Consider the following 10,311-nt stretch of genomic DNA (forward strand, 5'->3'; position numbering starts at 1 on the left):
TTCAATAGTGTGGGGTTGCAGTATGACTAAAATATGACTAAAACGACATTTTAGTTATGACTAAAACTAAATTGAAATTTGATGTCAAAATTAACACTGGGCAGGGCAGTAGCTACAGGGGTTGCAGTTGCGACCTGGCCTCATGCATCAGGGGGCCTGACCAGGAGGGGGCGGCTGCATACAGAGTTACTGATCCTCTGTCTTCATTCTGCAGCTGCTAAATGCCCACTTCTCGCTGGTATTTAGCGGCTGTAGGAGTAATATGGAGAGGATGATTCCTCTGTATTTACCCGCCTACTTCGCCCCTCCTTTCAAATTTCCCTCTCTCTCCTGCCCAGGCAGGGACCAGGGGCCCTAGGTATATCGGGGACACCTGCACTTTCTGCCACTCTGTAAACATGTGCAACTCTTCTGAATGTCACGAACATGAGAGAGCAATCAGGAAAAGTAGCTACATACCTGTAACTACAAACGTTCCACAGCCAGCTGTACCATATCAGCTAAGCTTGAGTGGCCAAATGCATCCCAAAATTACAGTGCACACTGAGAGTTGTCCATTCCCTACACTGCTTGCATTGAACATGCCGAGCTGAGTGGAAAGAGAACCAAAAAGTAGCATGTATGTGTCATCTACCCCCCTCCCCTACAGAAGCATGAAAGCGGAGCACCTGGAGCTGCATGCAGGAATACTGATGGTCAACGTATGCCTGACTATGCCCTTTCCAGGTCACAGAGCTTTTTATTCCTAACAAGTTTCTCGATGGAATGGTCCCCTGGGATAAGATCATCAAAAGGTCACAGTGCCTGAGCAGAGGAGAATGTATATATGTGCATAGCAGTCAGTTATTTTTTCACTTTCATGTTTGCGTGTTACATAAAACTAGAGTGCTCCTCTTATGTACTTTGCTGGGGTGCCTTCATGGTTTCTTGCATCAGTGCACTAAAGGTTCTAGTTATGCCTCTGCTTGTGCATTGCACTGTGCTGATTCTAACATCCTTTTGGATATCATTTGCAGAGATTGGTTACCTTGTTAGGCAAACACTTCCTTATGGAAATTCCCTTCCCTGAATTCTATGGGTTGGCAGTATAAGCGTAGGCTTTCCTGTGTAAGACTGGTTTGTTGAAGACCTGGTTCTGTCCGAGTTTCCCTCTGCAGGTTTGCCTCTGTTTTTTTTGTTTTTCTGTTGAGCACATAGTGTTGAGAGTCTGTCTGTTCCTTAACCAGGTAGTTATGATCTTCTGCTTGTTTTGGTGGGAGTTTGGTTTCACAGTCTTTCTAGTTCATGCTGTACTGGTGATTTCCTCTGTCCTAGCCTGAGCATCATGTTAAACCTGAAACCTTACTTGCCAGGGGCTTACCCATTCAAATTCAGAGAGTTGTATTTTGGCTGTCTTAACTATCTGTATTTCTTTTTCCCTCATTAAAGGAGGAACAGAAGAGAAAATAACACCTTTTTGTCCAAGCTCTGATCAACCAATCCCAAATCCATACCCTGATTACTTCAAAACTCCTTGTTTAATATCGCACCCCCTCGTACTGCTAGCAGCTTATATACCCATATTCTCCACATAAGAGTGAGCCCATTTGGAATAGATACTAAATAGATACTTCGAGCTATTCATGTCTGAGGTCCTCAGGGATGCATGTCATGCAAGGGTATAAAAATCTGTCATCTAAAAATCTAAAATCTATCTGTTTGCATAGGAAATTAGATTAAGGCTTACCTGTAGGTCCAAGAAATATCTCCTAAACCTACACGGTTTAGGAGATATTTGCAAATGACAGGCACCGCTGTCTACGGCGCAGCAGCGAGCACCAAGCATGCTGCTGCTAACAATGCTGCTGCAATCATGCCATTAGTGGTGGCTCCCGCGCACATGTGCAGGAGTGACATCATTACGGCTCCGGACAGTCACAGCACCGAAGCCGCGATACCCGGAAGTCACTCCGGGTATCATGGCGGCGTTAAAGGAGGACAAGGGTCACTTTGGGGGCTTCCATCTCAGGTAAGTTATTCATAATGAGCTAGTATGCTATGCATACTAGCTCATTGTGCTTTTGCCTAGCAGGGTCTATTTTTATTAAGGCTTTAATTCTTCTTTGATTATTCTTTCAAAATGCTGTAGTGTTTACCTGAATCTGTATTAGTGATCTTTCTACTCCTTTTGTATCCCCAATTTTAAAACCAATAAAGACTATTTGGAAATTGAATAAAAAAAAATAAAAATTAAAAAAAAAGTTTAATTCTTTAAGAAATTATGCTTTGGAAATACTCAGCACATTCTGCTGTTAGTCTGCATGGCACGATCACATGTAGGCACGTTTGTTACATAAGTCACATAAGTTTACAAACAAGCGAGAGCAAAAAGAGTAAAAAAAAGTTGCACAGATTACAATGCATATTAGAAACACGCATCACATCCTGATGTGCAGAATAGACGCACCCTTTTTTATAATCTCTAAACAACCAAGTTATACTTAAGAGAGCCTTCATGTAACAATTGTACCTATGGCGACCAGTCATGAAATGGGTGAAAAAGAATTGTTCAATACAATGTGCAAATATTCCCCCTCCCCCTTCTATACCCTAAGACAAGTGTAACACTATATAAGGAAAAAAATGTGAGGCGATGATCCCAACTGTACTCAAGATCCGGTGTTGCCTCACCATCAAAAGGATGGAAAAAAGGGGGGGGGGGGGAGAAGAAAATGGGAGAAGTACTAGGAGTAGATAAGGGAGGAAGAACCCTCCCCATTCCATCAGCTCCCACTCCCCTTTTTTAGGCTGGCAAGAAAAGATAATAGGATCAAAAATCAGGTCTCAACTGGTGAATGCATCAAGGCACCTATACATCTGAGGTCTGACCTACTACATCTGTATACTGTGAAGAGCAGGTGTAGCCTGACCATGGAATCCACTTTTTTTACTTGGATTTAATTGAGAGATTGTGTGTGTGTGTGTGTGTGTGTGTGTGTTTTTTCTGTTGCCATTTGGTACTGCTTTTCCACAGAACTTTCAGTAGGTGGCAGTACAACCCAGCTGTAACTGAATTCTGTCCCACCATGGACTCCAAAAATTGATTTATATTGTGCGTACGAAAATCTTATTTTATATATATATATATATATATATATATATATATATATATATATATATATATATATAATATATATATAGTCACTGCTCTGTTTGTAAGAACTCTGACTAGTGAGGGAATTGTATTGTATGTCTGCACTGGGAAGGAGTGGTTTCATAGTTCCCTAGATGACATCTACATTACTGTGCTGTAGTGTTGCTCCCATTCTCTCCAGTTCCTTATTTTGACTTTGGGGCAGCCCAAAAAAACAAAGTTGGAAGGACAAATGTATGCAAAGAAAGGCAGTAAACTTTTGAACATCTAAAAATAAAAAATTGGCTTTACTGGAGGTCATGGCCAGTTTTTATGAATTGATGTTTGCCACAATGCCGCGTTTAAATTATTGGAGGCATAATTATAGGCACCGTTTTGGGCCCTTAGTCAGTGGATGCACAATAATGTCTCTGGAGAAGGAATACACTTTATGCTAGGGTAGAGCATTTGTATGTTTATGTATAGATGTACATTTTTTTTTCCTCTAATTAACTTTGCTTCAGCCACCCTTGTAACTGAGGATATCCATGTTTTGCAGGGTCTGACACACCTCGGCAAAGGCACACTTACACTATGTCCATATCATAGTGACCGCCAGCTCATGAGTCAGGTAGCAGTGGCTGGATTATTAACTGTACTTGTGTCTTTTCTGGATGTAAGGAACAGTAAGTCTTGTATTTTTTTTTTCCATTTTGATCCTCTTACTATTTTATCTTTTGCTTTCTTTTGGCAGACACTGTATCTCACTGTATGTGTATTTTTTTTATTATTTTTAGTTATTTTGGGAAAGTCTCATTACGTACTCTACGGTTTAGTAGCTGCAATGCAGCCACGAATGCTGGTCACATTTGATGAAGAGTTGCGGCCTTTACCAGTATCTGTGCGAGTGGGTCAAGTAAGTAACGGAGACCTCATGATTTACCTAATGAGTAATTAGAAAACTGGGATCCTTGTTTTCTTTCATATCAGTGGATGATCACACATGAAAATAGTGTGGTGTCACCCAAAAACAGGTTTTAGTGGTCATTCCTTCTTTGAAGCTTATAAAAGAAAGGTAACATGATTTGGCTACTATGAACTTTCACACAAACTTGCCAGACAGCAAAGAAAATGTCACATTACATTTTTAATGTAATGAATTTATGTCCTTTTTTTTTTTTTTTCTTCTTCTTCTTCTGTAGGCTGTAGATGTTGTGGGTCAGGCTGGGAAGCCCAAGACCATCACTGGTTTCCAGACGCATACTACCCCTGTCTTACTGGCACATGGTGAGCGGGCAGAACTAGCAACAGAGGAATATCTTCCCGTGACCCCCATCCTTGAGGGATTTGTCATTCTCAGAAAGAATCCTAATTACGACGTCTAGTGCTGTTATCTAAATAACATATGGGAGGGAATATTGTGGGCTGGTTGGACTAGTTGTGTTTTTTTTTTTTTGTTTTTTTTTTTTGTTACTAAATATTATTAAATAATTTCACAACTGTATCCAAGTTGTCACCTATGCCTTCTTTTGGTATACATTTTTATTAACGGGTTTTCAACCCTGTATAAACTTTTAAAAATACATTTTATTGCTTTTGTTTCCTAGCATTATTCTATCATGGAAAAGTTACAATTTAGCCATTTTTTTTACAGGCATAACATGTTGCTGTGCAATGAAATACTTATTCACTGTAAGCCAGTTGTAAAAGAACACGTGAGGATAGAAATATAGGAACTGACTTAGTTTCTTTAAATTTTCATGCTGATGCTGACTTGCTCTGTGGAACAAGCTTACAACCAGTAATGTCTAAACTCCCTATCTGCATACTTTCAGCACAATCATCTGTTAGGTAGTTGAAGTATGGCCAAAGCTTTTTTGGCCCTACTTCTTCTATAGATCACAGGGGTGCAGTTCCTTCTGCATGCCTGTGACCTGTGTTCAGACAATCGTGGGCTAAAGCTGGGCAAAGATCCTGACTGTAAAACTTCATGGCTGGGAGACTGAGCCAGATGCCTCCCCAGCCCAGTGCTTCAGTGAGTGCTGAAGTGGCAGAACAGAAAGCACTGACAGTCACAGCTCTCCGCTCTAACTAGAGGGGAAGCACTGAACAATGAGCAGTGTTTGATAGCTCAGTTCTTCGTGCAGAGGTGGCGGGGACAGATGCAGCATCGGATTGATGCTGCTTGCACCTAGGTGAGTAAAAAGGTGTATGTAAATATATATATGTAAATATATATATATATATATATATATATATATATATATATATATATATATATATATATATATATATATATTGTGTGTGTGTGTGTGTGTGTGTAATTTTACACACACACACACACACACACACACACACACACACACACACACACACACACACACACACACACACACACACACACACTTCTCTTTTAAACCAGGATCAGAATATCCCTGGCACTTTGACCTTTTAAAAATCACAGTTCATGTCAAAACTGAACTCCAGTCAGAGCTGTAAAATACTAGTAACTGCAGAGATAGATTATTTTTATATATAGCGTTTGTGTAAACCATTCATTTTTATTTTTTTTTTAAATAGTGGCTCTATTTGCACCAGAGTGGTCTGTCCTAGTGTGCCACCTTTTTAAAGAGATAACCAGTAAAAGTTAGCATGTGTCAAAGTGTGCATCATTGTTGCCTGTAACTAGTTCACTCGCCTTAATACATTTGACATGAAAACAATACTATTTACTCCCTTTCGCACAATTGAAAGGTTTGAAAATGGAACACTTGAAGCTTATGCTCGAAAGGTGTCTATTCCCTGGACAGATGAGCCCCTACCCATATCTCGTACTGGTTTGCTGATGTCTTCACACTGAAGTCACCATTAAATCAACTGCAACCTTTGAGGACCTCTCGCAGAGCCCCTGTTTAAGAATAATCTGGGTTTAGAAGCGTTACAGCCTCTATCTGCATGTAACGTTTGACATGTTTATTGGTTCTGTTGGTTTTAAGGCCGGGTTCACACTGCTGCGGGGGGAGATCCGGATGTGATTCGCACCGCAAATCACATCCGATCTCCGTAGCGATGCGAGTTCAGCCATACAGATAGTATGGCTGAATTCGCATCGCTCCCGCAGCAAACTCGCACGGGACCCTTTTTTTGGTCCGCAACAGAATCGGATCGCATGGGGGTTCACACCATGCGATCCGATTCCTGTGTGAGTCGGCAGATCGCACTGCGATATGCGGACGGATCTGGGGGTGTCATTAACATATCATTGACACTCCCAGCCGTCCGCATAGGGCAGTGTGAACTGCCGGCGGGAGTAATGCGATGCGGGAAAACGCTGCGGATTCGCGGCGTTCCCGCATCGCAGCGGTGTGAACCCGGCCTAAGTGATTGAATACAACTGAATTTTACTTCATCTTGGAATTGTGGATCAGTTTTACAGAGTGCAGCGTTGCAAGCTAAATATAGGTGGGTTGGTTTTACTCAAGCATTTCAAAATGTCCCTCCTGATCAGTAGAGTCTGAGGAATCTAGTGATGTTAACAAAAATGTGGAATGGCTGGGGAGAAGAATTGTGGGATTGACAGGTTAAATAATGCACTGAACACCAATGTTTGTGACAGGAGTTCCTGAATGCTCTCACACGACTACCCCACATCAAATTAAAAACAGAATGGGCTGCCTACTATCTCATCCCCAGGACATTGCAACCATCCCAAGATCCCTCATAACTCCCCTCCCCCAAACTGACCGCATAAACTACTATCTGGAATGTAGTGGAATCTCCAAGCTTCAGGCCTTGGACCTCCTTTCCCTCAATGCACCTATCATGGAAGAGGAACTCATTTCCACCATCAAAACCCTACTTATGTGTAAATCCCCTGGTCCAGACGGTCTACCCTAAGTATTATAAATCCTTTCTTCCCCTACTCCTACCACATATGTGGAAACTCTTTAACACCTTCCCTCAGCAAACTCCCATTCCCTCAGACATGCAAAGGTCATTGCTCACTTTGATACTGAAACCTGACAAGGACCCCTCTTTATACGCTAGCTATACACCTATAGCACTCTTAAGCTCTGACCTGAGAATTTTTACCAAATGCCTCTCAATACGCCTGAACGTGATATTACCCTCTTTAATACACAAAGATCAGATGGGCTTTGTCCCTCTGTTAGGCAGGGGACAATACGAGAAGGGTTATTGACTCAAATGTGGCAAACGGGGATGGCCTGGAGTCCTTAGTCCTCGGTCTGGATGCGGAAAAGGCCTTTGACCGCCTTAGCTGGCCTTTCCTGTTTGCCACATGGAATTCCAGGGACCTGTGGTCTATTCTACGCCTCCCTTACCAACTCTACATCTCGAGTGAAAACTTTTGCTGTCTCCTTCTTTCCCGATATCAAATGGGACCCACCAGGGGTGCCCACTCTCACCTCTATTGTTTGCACTGTGTTGAATACCTGGCGGCATACATCCGCAGAAACACAGACATTTGGGGTATTCCAGTCAGTGGGAAGGAGTTTAAATGATCACTGTTCGTGGATGATGTCATACTCGCCCTGACCAAACCTAGGATCTCCCTGCCCAACTTGCATGCTGAACTTGACACCCATAGGTCCTCCTCAGGATATAAAATAAATGTGACCAAATCAGAGGCACTCCCAATTAACATCCTGGCAGCCAAAGTGCACCACCTGCAGCAGTGCTTCACCTATAATTGGAAGACCTCAGCCCTGAAATATCTAGAGGTTCATATCATGCTGACTTTTGCCAACTTAAGCGAACTTCCTGCCCCCCTTTCGCTCCATAAGAGAACGACTGCAAAAATGGAAGACCCACCATATATCCCTTTTGCAGAGAGTGGCCTCTGTGAAGATTCTCTCTAAGCTCCTGTATCTATTCCAGACACTGTCTAGCTCTGTCCTTTTTTTATATACAACTAATAAAGCTTCAAGCAGATTTGATATGCTTTGTTAGGAACTACAGAACGCACAGGATACCCCACTCGGTCTTGATGGCGACCCGCTCTGATGGGGGTGCTAGCATTTGACCTGGTAAAATATTATCAAGTGTCTCAATTTTGCCCCTTTACCGCCTGGTTCCCCCAACGATCCTATAATAAATGGACAGAGATTGAAAAGATATGGCTCACGCATATACACCCGAATAGTTTACTCTGGAATGCGAACGTGGAGGTGGACCCTGGTAGGCTTTTGGGGTCTGTCTCAACTCTGCTCGCTCTGGCACAAAATGTCCTGTGCGTATGAGCTCAGCTCAGAGAAATCGCTGTTGACCTCTTTCCTCTGCAACCCCAAGATGCCTGCTGGTCCCACTCACCAGATGTCTTAACCTTGGGCAACGCAGTACTTATTCCACTTTGGCCACTTGGTAGACCCTGGATCGTGTAAATTACTAACGTTCACTGAACTCCAGGAAAAATATGACTTGCCTCGCCACGTGTTTTATGCATATCTGCAAATTTGCCACTATGCCCAATCCTTTGCCCTAAATCTCCAATTTTCAGCACGATCCCCCTTAGAGAGCTTAATATTAGAGGGATCCACGTGCTGGGGTCTGATGTCCGACATATCCCGGCTACTTAATTCATACTCTATACCAAATCGGGGTAAACGTGCCTACATTCTTCGCTGGGAATTGGGGAAGAAATCCCTGGGATGACGTGGCAGATCATCTAGTCCCAGGCAGCTAAAAAATCCTTCTGTATGCTCTACAAAGAGAATGCTTATAAAAAAATTTAATTTGGTACCTGACACCAGACGAACTCCACCTATCTACCCCTCTAGCTCAGATCTGTGCTGGTGCTGCCAGGGGGAGAAAGCTACCCTCTACCACATTTACTGGAGTTGCCTCAGGATAGTGCCCTTCTGGATGTGGACACAGCGTTTGTTGTCCTGCCTCTTTAGGGTACAGGTCCCCATGACGTCAACGTTTTTCCTACTTGGCGTATCACCATTACAGATTGCCAAACCATCCAAGAAGCTACTTAGACATGTCCTGACAACTGCATGATGCCTGGTTGCCCTCAACTGGAAGTGGCGCTCCCCACCTTCCCAAGACGTTCTACGCCAGAATAAAAGATATGGAGATAATGGAAAAAATTACAGCTAGGTTACAGGATAGGTTGAAAATGCACGATAAGGTCTGGGAGGAGTCACCCTGAGCCAATGGTTGAGCTACTACCTCACTTTCCCATCTTTCTTATCTTACTACTTCGAATCTTTATCCCTTCTCTCTTTTTCTATCTTTTCTTTTGTTTTCTCTTACTCCTTGGATTCTCACAATTTCAATTATCTCACAGTTCATAGTATGATTTAGCTAGGATCCTGCACCAATTACTGCTACAATTTCTACACTGGCTATATTCCAGTTCTAGTAATGCCTGGAAAGTACTGTGTTCTGTCTGTGTTCTTTTACCTGCTGAGTTAACTAATAAAACTAATATTTGGGGAGAAAAAAAAGAGGAAGAAGCTTTATTAGGTGCTGTGAGCTCCCCTATTCTAAAAGCACCAAATTAGGCAATAACGAAAGCTGCTCTGAACAGAAGTCTCGAACAAAGAAAAGTAAACTGATTCCAGTGCAGTCACCAGTTTCACCAATAATTAAGAAGAAATAGAGCGTCTACTGTCAATAGCTGGGGAAAACCTTCTGAAACCTTTCATCACTTGACTGGAAAAAAGGAAGAAAGAGCAGGAAGTCCAGAAATTTTAACTACTTTCTGACTGCCGGCAGTCAAATGACGGCCAGGCGGCGCACCTATTGTGGCGGGAGGGCGTCATATGACGGCCTCCCGTTTAAACAGGGAATGCGCTCGATCTTGCATCCCTGTTCAGTGGCGGCGTGTCACGGAGACACCGTTCGCCACCGAAGGGGGTGAACAGCCATTGGTTATGGCTGTTTACCATGTGATCGGCCGTGATGAAGTCACGGGCGGTCACAGATGGTCACACCCCCACTGTGCACGGCGCATGCGTGTCGGTGGCGGCATGTTCCACGGGAACACTGCTCGTCACCGACGCTGGTAAACAGCCATTGGCTGGCTGCTTACCCACGTGATCGGCTGACAGCCGATCACTAAAATCAAACAAGATGTTACTGGGTTCTCCTCACATACCGATCGCGGGTGAGGAGGAGATTGCGGTAACATCTCGTTACCGCCTACAGTGTACACCAATCACACTGATTGC

The 10,311-nt window shown here is 43.1% G+C and overlaps 1 protein-coding gene across 1 annotated transcript in view; it reads left to right on the forward strand.

Annotated features, from left to right (window-relative positions):
- The window catches only part of PSMD2 (proteasome 26S subunit ubiquitin receptor, non-ATPase 2), a 39,064-nt gene extending 34,362 nt beyond the window's left edge, over positions 1–4,702 (forward strand). Inside the window, exons 19-21 of the mRNA XM_077487733.1 lie at positions 3,672–3,798; positions 3,910–4,028; positions 4,315–4,702. Coding sequence (XP_077343859.1) covers positions 3,672–3,798; positions 3,910–4,028; positions 4,315–4,497 — 429 coding nt within the window. The 3' untranslated portion in view covers positions 4,498–4,702. The remainder of the gene's footprint in view (positions 1–3,671; positions 3,799–3,909; positions 4,029–4,314) is intronic.
- The last annotated feature ends 5,609 nt before the right edge of the window (positions 4,703–10,311 follow it).

Source organism: Lithobates pipiens, unplaced genomic scaffold, assembly GCF_037356315.1.
Source record: "Lithobates pipiens isolate NorthernLeopardFrog02 unplaced genomic scaffold, aLitPip1_a1.2 Scaffold_18, whole genome shotgun sequence".
Taxonomy (NCBI): domain Eukaryota; kingdom Metazoa; phylum Chordata; class Amphibia; order Anura; family Ranidae; genus Lithobates; species Lithobates pipiens.